The sequence below is a fragment of the Pleurodeles waltl genome, chromosome 3_1 (genome assembly GCF_031143425.1).
Source record: "Pleurodeles waltl isolate 20211129_DDA chromosome 3_1, aPleWal1.hap1.20221129, whole genome shotgun sequence".
NCBI classification, from domain to species: Eukaryota; Metazoa; Chordata; class Amphibia; order Caudata; family Salamandridae; genus Pleurodeles; species Pleurodeles waltl.
This window is the reverse complement of record NC_090440.1, coordinates 167,370,469-167,387,108: the sequence shown is the minus strand read 5'-3', so window position 1 is coordinate 167,387,108 and position 16,640 is coordinate 167,370,469. Positions and strand designations below refer to the sequence as shown.

Below are 16,640 nucleotides of genomic sequence, written 5' to 3'. Positions count from 1 at the left end.
TTTTTTTTAAATTAAAAACAACAAAATGAAAATGAAGATAGTCAACGCTGTACCTCACATCTCACTGCCCCTTGACAAAAGCATAGTGGTTCACAGAAGTTCATGACCTCGGGGGGATTGGCCCTCTGGCAAGTTTGACAAGCCATAGTACTCCCACCATTTGCCCTAAATCTTGCGAATGTTTCTGGCCGGCCCTGGGCGATGTGAATCGGTTCTTCTTGTTTGGCACACCAGCCCATGCCAGTTATCCACTCTTAGACCGTGCCAGGGAATGTTGAGATTTCCACTTTTATGCTATGTCTCTCTTGGTGACCATTGTCGCTAGACTGACAAGTGTTTGGTCACTCCTACCACCCACAAACCCGTCCCAGAAGGCCCAGCAGGACCATCTTCTGTGTTGGTAAACAGGTCTGCTTAGAACCCTAGACAGAGATCTGGAAATGTATTTCCAGTATTACACTATACTAGGGAACTACCACACCATGTAGAAGAAGTCGGCCTCAGGAGAGGAGCAGCGGGTACATTTAGGTTTGGGGAGAATGCCAGCATGCCAAAGTCGCTGTAGTGTCAAATAGGTCACATGCAGGTAGTGTACTTGTATCATCCACAGGCATTCTAATATGGCCATTTCACAGGGGTCATGCATACCTGCTGCCATTCAGTGTCTTCCAGGGCACTGACTCACCGTTTCCACTTCGACCTCAGATTTCCGAGCGTCTCCAGAGCATTACAAACCAGGGCACAGTACATGTGGGAGACTCCCCCATGGTCTAAGAATCCCATGAACAACTTTGCCTCTAAAGGACAAAATTTGGATAAGTTGGTGAGGTGCACTTGATGCCGAAGCTGCAAATATTTGTGAAACTGGGTCGGTGAAAGTTTAAGGTTTGTAGGTCCTGAAATTCTTGCATATGTAAACCATGCCAGACGTCTCAGAGCGTCATGATCACAATCAGATCCCAGTGCTGGAAGCCGTCCAGTCATGCTGTATGATTCAACCAGACACCCCTCCAGAGAGGTGTCTGTTGTGTTAGTTTCTTATCCCAGGCAGTTGCGGCTTGTTGGGTGGGGGGTGGTGGGGATGATGGGAGGTGGCAGGGGACTGTGGGAACAAAGTAAACATTCAATAACATTTTTTTTTTTTTAAAACTTACCTCCCTCGCCACCTGCTGCTCCTCTTTCCTGGTTACTGGAGTTGCAGGCTCCCACCCTGCCCTGCGGCCAATCGGAAGGCTGCATTAAAGCAGTGTTGGGATTGGCTAAAGCTCCTTCGCTGGGTGCTTCCAGGCAAACTGGGAGCCTGTGCCTACTCTCTTCAGCTCAGCATCACAGTTGGAGAGAGCACAGTGCGCATGTGTGTTTGGCCAGCCTGAGACGGCTGGCCAAACCTACATGTGGACTGAGGGAGAGTGCTGCGCACTCCCCTTTTGTCCCTGCCATCCCTCATGGCCCTGCCTCTTTAACAATAAAACTGTTAAAGGTTTGCAGCGGTTGCTACTTGCGATGGGGGCGATGCTCCTCCACCAAAGCAGAGGAGCGGCCGCTGTATTAATCATAGGCCATGCGAAGAAGAATGTACTAGTCACCTCAGAAATGTAGGACGGGATGAGTCGTCCATAAAGGATGTGCATCATGCCATTGTGTCCGAGGCGGGACAGTTTTAGCTGGTAGGCCAGATTGTTACATCCAGTCATTGATAACAAGGAGTTGAGACACCCAGACGTACAGTTTGATGTCCATTGCTCCCAGCCCACCATCGTAGACCGACCAGCGACATTTGTCCTGGGCTTTGCACGGAGGTTGATCCCTTCAAAGAAAGGAATGAAGCATCACTGCCACCCCAGTGAACCAGATATTAGGAATGTGGAACAGGGCGTTCTGTAAGACATACAAAAAGCTGGGAAGTATCATTATTTTTAGGTCGCTGCCTACCAGACAGCGCAGTTGTCTGGTTTGTTAAAGACATCTTCGGGACTTTCAAAAAGTTGAACTCGGAATGCATTCTGCCTTTTGATTACCATTAGCTTTGTGGTTTATCACTTACATGGGATGGCTTTATTTGCCTTAGGCTCTCCGAGCACAGTTTGTCCCTACTGTGGTCTAAATCATGTTTACCATGAACTCCCTTTCTGTAGCTTGTCACATTTGCTGTGCATTCAAAGACTGAGGTCAAATGTCAGGTGCTGTCTTCTGAGGGTGCTTGTTTACTTTTCTTTCTCTGACTTCAAAATGAGAGGATTTATGTGACAATCTTGCTGGATACTGGGGTTAGGAAAGAGTTTTTTTTGTAGCACACAACATTTAAATGAACTAAGTATTTCAGATTATATCAGAAATAACACAAATGAAGCACATATTTTGTAATTCTGCAGTCTGTTGGAAACAAATACTTTAATATGATCAAAACGAAGTATTACACTAGTTGCAATTTCCACTCATTTTCGACTGTGCACAGTATAGTTTTATTAGTAAAACTGTATGCCTGTACAAATGTAATGGTCATTACCACTCCACTTTACACCACTGCACTGCATCACTCCACTCTATTCCACTGCACTGTATGCCACTTCTCGCTATGTCTCACTACTCTATCCTGTTCCACTCTACTCTATGCCAATGCCCTCTTCACCACTCTACACTGCAGCACTCTTAGCCACTGCACTCTATAACACTCCCTTTTAGGCAACACCAATCTACACTGCACAACTCTACTCTATGCCACTGTTCTGTACTCTGCAACACTGCACTCCACTCCACGCCAATGCACTTTACTCTCTAACACTCAACTCTATACCTCTAAACTAGCCCACTGTATGCCACTCTACTCTACTCTGCACCACTGCACATTGTGCCACAGCACTCTATGCCAGTCTGCGCAACTGCAACCTACCCTGCACCACTCCACTTCACTCTACTTTGAAACAATCTACTTTGTCACTGCATTGTACACCACTCTGCTCTTAACCACTGTACACCTGTGCACTGTACACAACGGCACTCTATGCCACTGCACTCTACTCTGCATCACTGTACTTTATATCACTACTACATTCTACACCACTGCACCCTGCCATTGCACTCAACAGGACTATGCTCTGCACCCCTCTGCTACTCTGCTCTGCATCACTCTACGCCTCTGCCACTTGATTCTAATCTGCACTCTACGCCACTGCCCTGTATGCGACCCGACTCTGCTCTGTGCCACTTAACTCTGTGCCACTCTACTCTGTGCCAATCCATTCCTAATATGCACCAGTCTAATTTACGCAACTACATTATACATCCCTCCATTGTAGGCCGCTGAATTCAGTGCCACTTCACTCAGTGCCACTGTACTCTGCAACACTCTATACCAGTGCTCTCTACACCAGTACACTACATCACTCCAACGTTTGCCACTCAATGCGACTCCACACTCTGCCACTCCATTTTAAAACACTCTACTCTTCGTCATTGCGCTCTACGACTCTATTCCATTCTTCATCATTCCACTCTACTACACTACATACGATTCTTGTCTACGCTACTAACTTTTAGCCATACTGAATAGCAGCCACACTGGTGTACAACATGGGTAAAAAAACATTGGCGGAGCCAATAGCTCTTACATAGGTGAGACCTTTTGGCTTTGCCAATGCTTGTTATGAGTACAACTCATCCTGTTGTATTATATTTGGGGGTGGGGGGGTGGGGAGAGTGTGTTCCAGCTGCATAGGCGGCCTTTGTCATCTGTAGGAGGGAGGTAAGGTTGAGGCTGTGTGTAAGTTTTGGCACTGTTGTTATGTGCATCCCCCAATATTAAAAGCTAAGACGGCAGAGCAGGATGTCAGATTGCCAGGCAATCACATTATCTCTGCATAGTGGTATTCACAGTGACTTACTACAAATCATCTGGAGTCCTGAGGCCTCCTCAAACAATTTCAAAATGTTCACTGCTCGAGGACCAGATGTCAAGGGGGTGGTGGGGATTCTATGAGGAAAATGAGAACATCATCTGCAAATAATGCAACCCAATCCTCCGGCGTCTCATCCTAGCTCCACCCCTGCATTGCACTGAATTATTCCAGCGTGAGCAAAACAGGATGGGGGCCGAGGGTACTCTTGCCTAGTCACGCGCCTAATTGAGAAATGTGTGCGACAGCACGCTATTAATGAGGACTTGAGCTGAAGGCGCCTTGTAAAGGAGTTTAGCATGGTTGCAGAGGGTTGGGCCAGAGCTCATGCCTCATAAGACCAGGTCCAGGTAAGCCCAGTCAACCATGTCAAAGGGTTTTTCAGTGTCCACGAGCAGCAGCGCCTCAGATTCGCGGATATGGGCCAGTTCATTGTGAACACGCCTGATGCATTGTCGGGAGCTACAATTGGCCATGAATCCACATTGGTCTGGATGCACCAGGGTCCCTAGGACTCAATGCAACCTACCCACTAGTGTTTTGGCAAAGATTCTAATATCTGTATAAATCAATGAGTTAGGACAATATGAGGCGCAGAACGCTGAGGGTGGCTCGGTTTGGGAAGGACCACAGTGGTCGCGAGCCTGAGGTCATATGGGAAGAAGCCGTATTGCTGTGCTCCTTCGTAGAGTTGAAGTAAGTGTGGGACAACGATGTCCCGGAAGTTATGGTAATATTCAAAAGGGAACTCATTGGTACCAGAGTTTTTCCCTGGATTCAGTTTGTGTATTGCCAACATTATTTCTTCCTCAGTGAGAGGAAATTCAAGGTCTTCTCTTTGGGACTGTGTAAGATGTGGAAGGGGAACATCACTTAAGAGGGGAAACGAGCTCAGGAGCCGGCCTTGGCCTGCAAGTGTACAGCTGCTCGTAATAATCTGCGAAGGTGACTCCAATCGCACTTGGGGTGTGCAACGGAACACCTGATAAATTTGTAATGGAAGGGACAAACCTGGAATCTGTATCTCTACTGGCAGTCCAATAAAAGAACGTACCACTTTTGTCACCATGTTCATACACCTACGAGATAGATTCTCTCCAACACTGGTGAGCTTCGTTGAATGCCAGTTGCTGCAGCAAGGCCCTGTCAAGCTCAAGTTGTCAACTGAGGGATTCCGTTGAGTTAGCTGCTACTTTGTCTCCAACCGAAGTATACAGGACTTGAGCTCTGACATACAGCTGAACTTATCGCCTTCTTCATGCTTAAGATATGTCTTGGCCTCCCCTCTGATTGTGGCCTTGCCTGTTTGCTATAAGGGTACCTGCCCTACAAACGTCCCGTTGTTAATCTCAAAGTAGGTATGAAGTTCTGTAGTCAAATGGCCTATAAACTCGTCATCAGAAAGGAACCAGGCATTAAGTCGCCAAACTGGTTGTTTATAGTCAACTGGGGTCCCCATGTGGAGCTCAAGTGGAGACTGATCAGAGATCTTGCGTGGAAGAATGTTGGCTGCCGTCATGCGTACCATATTTGTGGCACGGAGGAGTAGGAAATCATTGCGAGAAAGGCTTTTGGTGGATGCAGATGTATTTGTATATGCTCTATCTCTCATGTGCTACACCATCCAAGCATCACACAGACCCAGGGACTCCACCTAAGAAACGAGGGTCCTGGACATCTCCATGCGGTGCAGAATAGGGGGCGAGGATGTCACATCCACAGATGGGTTTAAGGTGGTATTAAAGTCACCAACATGGATCATCGTCCCAGGTGGCAGTTCGGTGACCACATTTGTAACCTTGCCAAGGGTTTTCTTTTGCAGTTCTGGGAGAATATAAATACTACAGATATTACATGGTTCCCCTCCATCATGCGTAGGGGCCCTGTTGGTCGTGGATGATTCATGTTACTGCCAGTGAAAAAGTGTTTAAGGATTAGTAAAACCACCTCTCTGGAACTCCTACCAAAGCCTGAGTGGAAGACATTATCTTAGCGAATCTGTGCAGACAGAGCCTAATAGGTGAGTTTCTTGCAGCAATGAAGTGCCCGGCTGGTGTTGTTTAAGAAATCAAAGAACCTCCCCTGCGTTTGCTACGATCTAAAAGACAGTTGACGTTTCAGGAGAGGTGGTGGGGTTAATGAAATGGGAGGTGTCTCTGTTCAGTGGCTTGGTTTGCCTGCTCCATGACGAACCAAGGTGAAAGAGCCCCATCTGGGACCCACAACCTGACCCAGTTCTTAATGAAGGCTTCTGTATGTGGGGCCTCAGCGCCCCATGGGACCCTCACAAATCAAAGAGTACTGCGCCTAGAGCGGTTCTATGCATCTTCCACTCTGGCCCCCAGGGTATGGGTAGTGGAGATCAATGCCATTAACTTTGTTTTGAGGTCCATGTTATCATCCTCTAGAGTGGAGACTCTGCCCTCCACCTTGGTGACCCTGCAAGCTACGTTGAAAAATGTCTGGCTAAGGAGGCCAGCATCCAATCTCACTCCACAGATTTTCACCTCATGTGATGTTTGAATGGCCTCTAGAATCTGTGCAACTTCCAAGGTGGCTGAGGGTTATGGGTCTGAGGGCAGACTACCTGCTGTTTGAGAGAGTCTGAGGCACAGGTGGTAAAGTTGTCAATCTTCGACTGGGTGGCCATTGTTGGTGCTCGGTTCTGCCCCATAATCACTCCGGTCAAATTGGGGCCAGATACCTGCGTTGATGTTGGGTGTGAAGGGGGTAGTTGAGCTCTAACACTGAGGCAGGAAATGACCTTAACAGCGCTGCCTCCCAACACACTTTTGAAACTAGTGATCTCAGACGTCCCCACAGGCGATCCTTCTTGGAGGTGGGATGCACCAGACTGCCCGAAGGAATCAGAAGCAGCAGCACAGGCAGCTTGGGGGCCTATGCGCCTTGTCTGGCAATGTAGCAATGCAGGGTCCAGGCGCTGGGTCTCTCCACAAGGCGCCTTGCCCTCAGTAAGGTAGGTAAAAAAAACAGCTGCCCCCTCTGCACCGGCAAGGCCCACCTCCACTTGTAGGCCAGAGAACCAGGCTACGGCCTGCCACAGCCCACCCCACTCCACATCTCCACTGGGGAGAAGCCCTTTCCAGGCAGTCTATGTGGATCCTCTCACCCCTGCTACCCTGGCAGCAACACTGAGCAGGGCCAACCAGTCTCAGGTAGGATCGTCTCCTAATCGGGACACATAGCGTGGGGCTGGGGAGAAAGCAGATTTCAGGCCCCTTGCGTCTGTGGGCGGTTTCCCCACCCCACCAGACAACTATCAAGCGGTGCCTCGCACACCTCCAGGGGCTCGTTTGTCCAGGGCCCCTGAAGCAGCCCCGCCTCCCCAGGAGGCTGTAGGCCCTTTCACCTGCCACCAGTCTATGCTGTCAAGTCTCTGTCATTCGGAGCCCAGTGGGCGTGGTCCGCCGCGAGTGAACCCAGCCTACCAGATGAGACCTCTCCGCTTCTGCAGGATGGGTGCCATGTTGTCTCTCGGGCCCGTTAGTACTCCTTGCAGCTTCTTTGCGCTGGCTGGCAGTCTGATGATCTCCAGCGCTACACCGACAGCGGGACTTACTACAACGCAGGTTTGTAACTCGGGTTATGCTATTGGGACCTCTGGCAGCAGGATGTTTGTGGAGGAGGTCCGGGAGCATTGTTAAAATGTGTTCGCCATCTAGCTGCTCCGGTCACTCCCCTCATACTGTGCGTGAAACATCACTGAAACAAATCAGTGATAGACACTAGAATGTAACAAGCATTTTCAGTGCAACGGGTCTCGCATTTGTTCGAGTTTGAGCTATTAGCGTTGGAAAGCAAAAACAAACGCAGCGTGATCGCGCTATGTAAAATGCAGCGCAATTGCGCTGCTTGTAAAATAAACAGATAAAGTAGTCCGGACTCCAGCCTGAAAACATCGAGCCTCGTATGTTTTTGGTACTTTACCGGTGCTTTGTAGGTGGGCTAAACACCGGAAAAGGCATGACGGATGCATGCCTTTCACAAATGAAAGCAAGCGGATTTTAAAAGGCAAGCCCACGAACCAATGTAAGTGATTGACGTAGCATGGGCGTGGTTTGAAGCCCAAAGAGAGATTACAGAATGGACGGAGCACTTTGTGCTCGCCTGTAAAAATGCGAGAGGTCATTACGTGGTGACCCTATGGTTACCTATGGGAAGGATTATACATCATAGTGAGACAGTTCAAAAAAACTTATTTTATTTTATTTTTTTACAGAGGGCAAGAATTAGAAGTGACAAGTTTTAGGCTGAAGGATTTGAAGGAATAAAAGGGAGAAATAAAATATAAGACTCATGCAGTCAATATGGGCAATGTTTGTGTGCTGATGTTATGCTGAGTGGCTAATTTATATCAGTTAGATATTGTTATCCTTGTCTTTATAATATCTGCTATACATTCTTTTAAGGTGTGGCTTTAGCCGAGCCGTTCTCATTTCACCAACATTTATATGTATAGTATACTTTTAGGTGCTTTAAACCAGCTCCCTTCATTCATTGGCATTGGAACACTACCTAGAGTAGCTGTGCGCTCTTTAAAAGTATTCATTCATTCATTGACCTGTTATTTTGTCACCCACATTTTCGTCCTCCCTTTACAGCATAAAGTGTGTGGGGCGTTGGTTGAGCTCACGTCAGCCATTCGTTAACTTCACTAAACGTGACAACATTTGACAAGGAGTAGATCGACACACAAAGTAGTTTCCCTAAGTTATGGTGACTATTAGAGCGATGTGTGCCTTTTGAGACCCAAACATTTTTTTTTTTTTTTGCCATTTTTTTTTTTTTACATAAATACGGTCTCCAGCAGCTTCCCTAGCAATAAAGCTATGTAGGAACTTTAGCAAAATAAAACAAGAATTGACACAGCCAAAAGGCCAGACGTATTAGTTCTGCTGATGCTTGTTTTGTTTAGATTTGCTCCTTTATATCATTTGCTGGTCTCACTGTGAGCTTTATCCTGTTTGCTTTGCTTATCTTGAAGATGTATTCGCTTTAGTCAGTCGTACTAAACAGACCAGGTCTTGTTGAGACTGAAGATTTTTTTCAGGTAAGTAACTGCATACCTGCCAGCTTGCTAAAGCAGCACAACTGGCAGAAAGTAGAATGTAGAGAGGTGAAATAAAATTGAATAGAAATCGGAATCCTGATTAACTACCAACCTCTCAGCTCAACCCATGTACTTATATTGTTTGTCATTAACATCCCTCGGAGACGACATAGGACGTCGAGCCTCTGATCATTTGGAACTAGGATCATTCTAAAGGCAGGTGTGACGGTGCCCCTGTTACAGGGTTGCCGCCAGGAGAGTGGGTTGCCGAGTCAACTCTGGATGGCGTCAGCAGGAAGTGCCCCCGGGGCACTTCAAATAGAGTAGATCCGAACAATAGCGGGAACTTACGGGTTCTGGAGGAGGGGCTGGCGTGCAGCGACACAGCGATCGGAGAGGAGGACACGGATAGCAAGCGAGGAGCAGCGGAGAAGAAAGACACGACGACTGAGCAGCAGGGGTCGGACGGAGACCCCAGCAAGGAAACAGACGTAGGGGAGAACGGCGGCGAGGGGGAGGAAAACAGAGGACCCAGAGGAGAGGATACAAATCTTGGCATAGGAGTGGATTGGGAGCCAGACAGAAAGGAGTAAAAAACAAGAAGTCCACGCCACGGTCCTGGAGGAACGTGGCTACACAAGGTACGGACATTTTTTAACACAAGTGTACCTATTGGAGTTAAGGGACACGAGGAGAAGTAAGGGAACTCTAGAAGGGATAGCCTCCTAGATAATCCGAGTCAGGTGGGAGAGGAGAACCCCACAAACCACTTTTGCATGTGAAGCATGTGTTACACCCTTTGGAGTGATCCCTACCTCACTCCCCTCCCTGGTGAAACCCCGACCATACTGTACATTATTACACTTACCTGATACTTGGTTTTCCTTCCTTCCGCGGTATATCGGCCAAGAGCGTGACCAGAGAATCGCAAACCTCCCCATCAAATCATCCAGAGGACCAACCTAAGAGGAGAGAAAGAACTGTAGTTAGATTATAAGATGATGTCTCTATAACAATCTCCCCATCTTAAACTGTGTTGCCCTAAGTATTTACAGTGTCAGCCTCGTACAGCACGATATTCCTCTTTTGAAAGGATCCTATCACGCCAAAACAAATGTCATTTATCAATGCCTTTTTAAGGCTGACCATGCTGCTGGGAACTAACACGTCTATCATGCCTCACAGCCAGTACCTTCAAGTTGTATAGCAGAAATGGAAATGCATTTGTAATGCAATAGGTCTCGCATTTGTGACAGTTAGAGGTACTGGCATCGTAAATGCATAAATTGACTTTTCTTGCCACATAAATTGGTCAACCCTGACTCATAATTTACTACTTTCCTGCTGCATTATTCCAGTAGCCCTGCATATAACTAAATCACTTCCATTACCTTCTTCCTCTATCTGCAGCACAAAATGAAAATGTTGCCATTTAGCATCTTCATTTAAATCTGCAATGCTAATTACAAAACAATACCACTTTAACCACCCACCATCAGAGTTGCTAGCTGGCTAACACAGTTCCCAAAAATAGACACAAGACAGCCGCAGAGTATTAACGAGAGAAATAAACTAGAAGGGTCACCCAAACATATGAGTGTTCAAACAGTCCTAGTGTAATAAGGATGATACGTCGGCCTAAATCATGGTCCATAATTGCAGTAAGGAGAGATTAATAAAACATGTACAATTATGATGTAAACTCAATAAAAACCTTTATCAAGGATAAATGGTATAACATCAGCCACTGTAGCGTTAGTCTGCGGTGCAAGTCCTGGCGTAAAACAATATTAAAAGTGAACCTCCTTTGAGTCTTAGAACATTCCTCCTCTGCCCCCACCCAGCAGAACACTACCAATTGGAGACTGGGTGCAAGAAGAGGTAATAAGGGACGAAGGAGACCAGAAGAAAGGGAAAATGGCAGGAAACGTTTGAGGTGGAGCAAAAACACAAAAGGGCAGAATCATCAGTCTATTAAAACGGACCCTCCTCTCTCCCAACATAGTCCCAGTTTGACAAGAAGAAGGTCCCAGAAATGTTCTGGCCTCATATTTTATTCCGATCCCCCTTCTGTCCAGCTGGAGTCGTTGCATAGCTGGTCTTTCAGAAACACCTGATCCTCTTCTGCGCAAGTTTCCCTGGTCCAAGTGTGAGCAGTCAGCCAGTGCAGGTGTTTTATTTTTGCGTTCACGGAAAAGCCTGGACTGGACGAGCTGCTTAAATATGGCGCTGGGCCGACTGAGCGCTGGGGGAGGTCTGGTGCTGACTGCTGTGCGGCCTAGAAGCCCCCATGCCATGTGTGACTCCATCGGCTAGTGCTGAGTTTTCAGTCCACAGCATGGTGATGTCTGAGCTTGTCGTCTTTCTGTCATTTAGAATGAAAACTGCGCACAATCCTAAGCATGTAAATTGTGTTGGAAAATAGGCCAGGGTGATAGGTGGCGTCATGAGTGACATATCGGAGCATTACAGCTACTGCCAGATGACTGTCATTGGAAGGGCCATCATCCAGGCCTGAGCTTTCTTTTTTTAAATCATTGATTTGAAGATGAACCAGAAATACAATTCCCAGAATGCAATTACTGCTAATGGGCAGCCTGAGTGAAAACTGAAGAGTGTGTTTATTCCATTCCACAGGCACGAACGGCCAGAAAATATAAAGTGTGCGACATAGCCTTTTTTTGCAAACTGCACCGATGAAGATTCTAAGATGTGTGTTTTTATAAAGTGATTGCATGTACATTTATTTTCAAGATTTTGCCTGTAAAACAGCACTATTAAAAGTAGATACGTATCTAAAAACTTGTTTTGAGACTAAAAGTATTGCGAAGTGGCTATTAAAAAGCTACTAGGTGGCGAGATTGCTATAGAAAGAGCTAAAATTGAAAATACCAGTGCATGCAGGGGTTGTTGTTCAAAGGAGGAAACCAGGGAATGCTTCGAGTATATGCCATAATTCTGAGCCCAACTAATATAGGTGTGAAAACAGCCATACATAAAAGACCCTAGCTTACACTGAAGACTCTAGCGAAAGAAATCAAACATAAGCTGAAATATTAGTTGTTCTTGTTGACTTCAGTGGAATGACCAATTAAAGTAAATGAAGATGCATGGAAAACGTGGAACCAGGTCGCACAGTTTGGAAAGGAATCATGCGTAAAGTACAACTTTAAACATGGAAGAGAAAGAAACAACATACAGCCACGCAACACGAAGCGCCAAAAGAAAAAGATAGTATGACATACTATATTACCCAACATGGATGATTGCATGAAACAGGGTCAGTCTGCAAAGCAGCCTTAAGGGGGACAAGTGAGAAGCATTCTTCCACGAAACCAAGGTAATTTTAAAAGGCAGCCCAGGGAACGAATGGAAGTGATAGGCGTGGTTAAAGCCCACTGATGTAGATTACAACATGTCGAAGACAACGCTTGCACGCTGCCTAGCTCGACCTAAAAACGACTGTCGTTGCTTTATACTTGGTTACATCTATACCATTATGGTTTGTGTGCTTTTGATGTTCTAAATAAAGTTTGAAAATACTTAGAAATGGGCAATATGTGCCACCCTTAGAGTGACATAGCTCCTTTGTAAGTCCAGTAACTGACATTTGGTGTGTTCAAATAGCATATTGTACACTCGCAGTTTTGTTGTACTGATTGGCACATTTGAGAGTTTATATGGGACTTTTGTGTTCACGTTCAATTATTTTAATTTGTTTAAGAGTGTATCATTTTCCTATCTGACTTTAGGGCTTCATTTACAATCGAGTACATTGCTGTATATTAGACTGGAGCACATTTAATGCTTTTTTTTCAGATGCACATTGATAGAACGTTTCAGCTGTGGCCTTGACTGTGAACGTTTCAGCTGTGGCCTTGACTGTAATACTTTGAGTAAAGAATGTATTTTAAATACGTTTTGGCTGTGCAGACATTCCACCTGACAGGTCCGTTTTAGTGGCATAGCACATATATAGCAAGCGCGTCGCTGTCTGTGTGGTGAACAAACTTCCTTTGTATTTCTGATGTTTTCAATCCCGTGAGCTACGTATTTGGTATGTATACTGATGTCGCTTTGATTTTATCATTTTAGGCCATGCTGGAGCTTTTCAGCGTATCGTTAAACTCCTGAATGTCGCAGTTTTTTACCCAGAAAGCGGATATGAAGAGTGAAGTTCCTTCGGATGCATCAGACAGACAGGAGAGCCTGAAGGGTGCCCTCTTGAACCCTGAACCCATTGGGGCGGCCAAAAGCTTCCCCGAGGAAGTGCAAATGATTGCCAGCAAAGGGGTGAATGAGTTTGCTCATCTGTGCAGTGACTCTCAAAAGCAACAGAAAGACACAAATGGCAGCCGAGAAGAGAAAGAAAAAAACCTTGTGATGAGGAAGAAACGCAAGAGCCAGCAGGCTGGCCCTTCTTATACCCAAAATTGTGCCGTCAAAGACAACCAGGGAATTGCTGAGCTCAGACAACACCTTCAGACACAAAGTGACGAAGACAATGACTCTTCATTCAGTGACTGCGTGTCATCGCCATCGTCGAGCTTGCACTTTGGGGACTCTGACACAGTAACGTCTGAGGAGGACAAGGAGGCTGTGACGCATCCGCAGGCAGTATTGAGTAGTACAACTAGAACAAATAGTGCGAGATCACAAAAGTGGCCTCGAACAGAGGCAGAACCTGTCCCTGGGCTGTTAATGAAGAGGGCCTGCTTTCAAAGCAACGCTCTTAGGAAACCTTCGCATAGGAAGCGATTTGTGAAAAACAGTACCTCTCAGCGAACTCAAAAGCAAAAAGATAGGATATTGTTGCAGAGGAAAAAGCGGGAGGTGTTAGCGCGGCGCAAGTATGCATTGCTCCCCAGCTCCAGTAGCTCCAGTGACAACGATCTCAGTAGTGACTCGTCCTCCAGCTCATCAACAGAGGGAGAGGAGGATTTGTTCGTCTCTCCAAGTGAAAATCTCCCGCCTGCTGTGACTGTTCCCTCAGGTAAAGCTATCTACCAAATGCTTTAACTTTCTATCTGTATTCATGCTACTTAAAATGTGTTCATGCATGCAGTTTGGTTATTCAATTATAGTTGTGCAGCTGAATAGATCAGTGAAGAGCAAAGTGCCCCTGTCATTAACTTTCATATTTTGAAGCATCAGAAGAAAAGTAAATTATTCTTCAAGTAATGAGGAATATCAGGCCTTTAAATGCTAGGCTTTGTACAAGCCATTAGAACACGCGTATTTTCCCCATTTATGATGCATGTGTTCGTAAAGGGGCCTGCAAGTTCCTCTTATCAAGATGGCATTTTGGTGTTTCAGTTTGTAAAGGTATTTGGTACACCGGCCACAGACTTTATTGCATCTGCGGTGTTTCATCAAAAGAGGTAAACAGTGACGGAGTGTGAAAAATATCGTGCTTACTCTGTTTAGTAAAAACACACTTTCACTATAAATTCCCTTCTTCAAGCTATCTCTTAACCTGAAAATTCAAAGTGATTACAATTGCGATGTACATTGATTAGAAATAATTGACTGTTGATGCGATAATGCTAAATCGAATATAATTAAGGAAAAGGCAAACCTGAATGTGAATAAGAGAATGTAATTGAAGACTGACAATTTAGTTTTAAGTTTAATTTATTTCACGATACACCACTTCAGTGAAAAGATCATCGATAGATTTATGTGCAGAAATATACAGTCATAGTAAGCTTTCTCTGACATGGGAATGACCTTTAGTTGTTGATCCAGCTGCAGTAATGATCGTTGAAGAGATTCCAATGTAGGAAGCTGAATTTTACGGGTAATATTTTAGTTTTTTAGCCTTTGTGTCTAAGCTTTTAGCGGATGATGATAATGCACATTTTTGTTTGAACCCTTGTGTTTGGTTGCAAGCTAAGAAGTGATTGATGACTGCATTCTTTTGAAGTTATGTAGCTGAGTTATTTGAATACAGAAACGTTTTAAAGTTCTACATGGAAGCGGAAAGCTTGGGGATTACTTTCTAGCTGCCACCATCTAGGTGGACCACAACTTTCCAATGTTGAACTGATCAAGAAACGAAATTACGATTGTGAGTCGTCATATTGCACGTTTAATAGAACACTTTTAAAGAATACTTAAAATTGTTAATCCTGTTGGTTCTCCTGCACGGTGAAAGCAGTGCTTTCCCTCAATAGAAACTATTCCGGCAGTGTTTATTTAGGCCTTCCGGAGTACTTATTCCTTGAAAATACAACCATCTGAGGCCTAGAAATGACTGTTGGTCATTTATCCTTTAGAAAATTGTTGCAAACCCTAGCTACTTGGAAGGGGGGCGTGACATGCCTAACTCCACAATGGACACTTACTTAAGGTGCCCCTGCACAGCTGCCTCTCAGCAACTTAGCTTGCTACCAGGGCTCCCAAGAAATCGGCATGGGTGCATCATGTGGCGTGATGCCAGGTGAAGAGAGGTTCATGATTTTCGTAGCTCTAATGGCCTGAAAAGAGGCTGAGCCATGATGCTGCCTGCAAGCATGTCTGCCATGTCCTTCCTGTCAGTGCTGTTACAGCACCAGAGCTGGCCCCAGAGGGCGTGAGTGCAGAGCTTAGTGGGTCTTGTCACTTCTACTGAATTGTGCAAAAACATTGGGTATCGCATTCACCTTGAAGTAGCATAGAACTACTGGAGCTCAGTGGTGGATTGGGAACTGAATGCAGTGTGGCAGCAGTGAGATATGGTTCATGTATAGCAAACCTAAGGCTGGGACCAAGGTAAGCATTTTGGGTGAGACTTTCAGCAATAATGAGCGAGAAAACATTAGAGGCTTGTGGTGCAGAGAGTTTTTCACACAGGGTGCCCTTAGAGCTCCTAATGAATGGGGAGGGAGACTTTTCCATTGTGGCTTAATATGCTGCCCATAGAAAACAACGACATGCTGAAGGAGATATTTCCATTGTCGCTTCTTATGCTGCCCAAAGAACACAAGAACAAGATGGCCAGAGAAAAATAATGAGTATTTTTATGCCCCTATCCACCTATTCAGCCGAAGGGGACTGCAAGTGAGACAGTACATATGATTCTTAACAGCCCACCCTCTCCTAAGGAGCTTGACGGTACTGTTGACGATTTTACAGGACCAAAGAAAAAACGTGCCTGATTTTATTTATGGTCAAGTAGAGTCATCCTTGGTACCAGTTCACTTCAGGGTAGATTATTTTGTGCAGGAAGTTTAACATTTGAATAGTAAAGTGAGGTCCATGGACACTCTAACACAAAACTCTTGGGCTGACTTATGGCATTACAGAGACTTCATAGACTGCCATTAAGTCCGTGATTATCATTGAGAGTACAATTGAAAAGCTCTAGGGTCCGGCCAGACCGAGTTTCTTGTCTTCCCACAGGGTGAGGAAATCAGGGTTATTTTGAATTAATTCTCTAATTCAGAGGTTTTTGGGGAAGCTCCTCCCATCCCAATGAAAAGACACAGTGCTATCTGAATTCTCAGTAAAGGCAGAGAAAAGGAGGAGAATGCAGCGGGAAAAGTAGTTGATATGAGGTTCACAAGACACAGGAAGGACCTCGTGAGAAAAGCTGCAAAGAAGAATGTTAAACTCAGCACTGTCATGCCTCCCAACTCTCATAGCAGAATGGAAGGAGTGCTTAGCCGCAGGGATAGAGACTTTGATCTGGATTA

General features: G+C 45.5%; 1 protein-coding gene across 2 annotated transcripts in view; it reads left to right on the top strand.

The window, feature by feature from the left end:
• The window catches only part of RNF111 (ring finger protein 111), a 306,333-nt gene that overhangs the window by 13,900 nt on the left and 275,793 nt on the right, over positions 1-16,640 (top strand). For both annotated transcript variants that reach the window (XM_069222081.1, XM_069222080.1), the window contains exon 2: positions 13,060-13,957. In XM_069222081.1, the coding sequence (XP_069078182.1) occupies positions 13,099-13,957 (859 nt within the window). In that variant the 5' untranslated portion in view covers positions 13,060-13,098. The remainder of the gene's footprint in view (positions 1-13,059; positions 13,958-16,640) is intronic.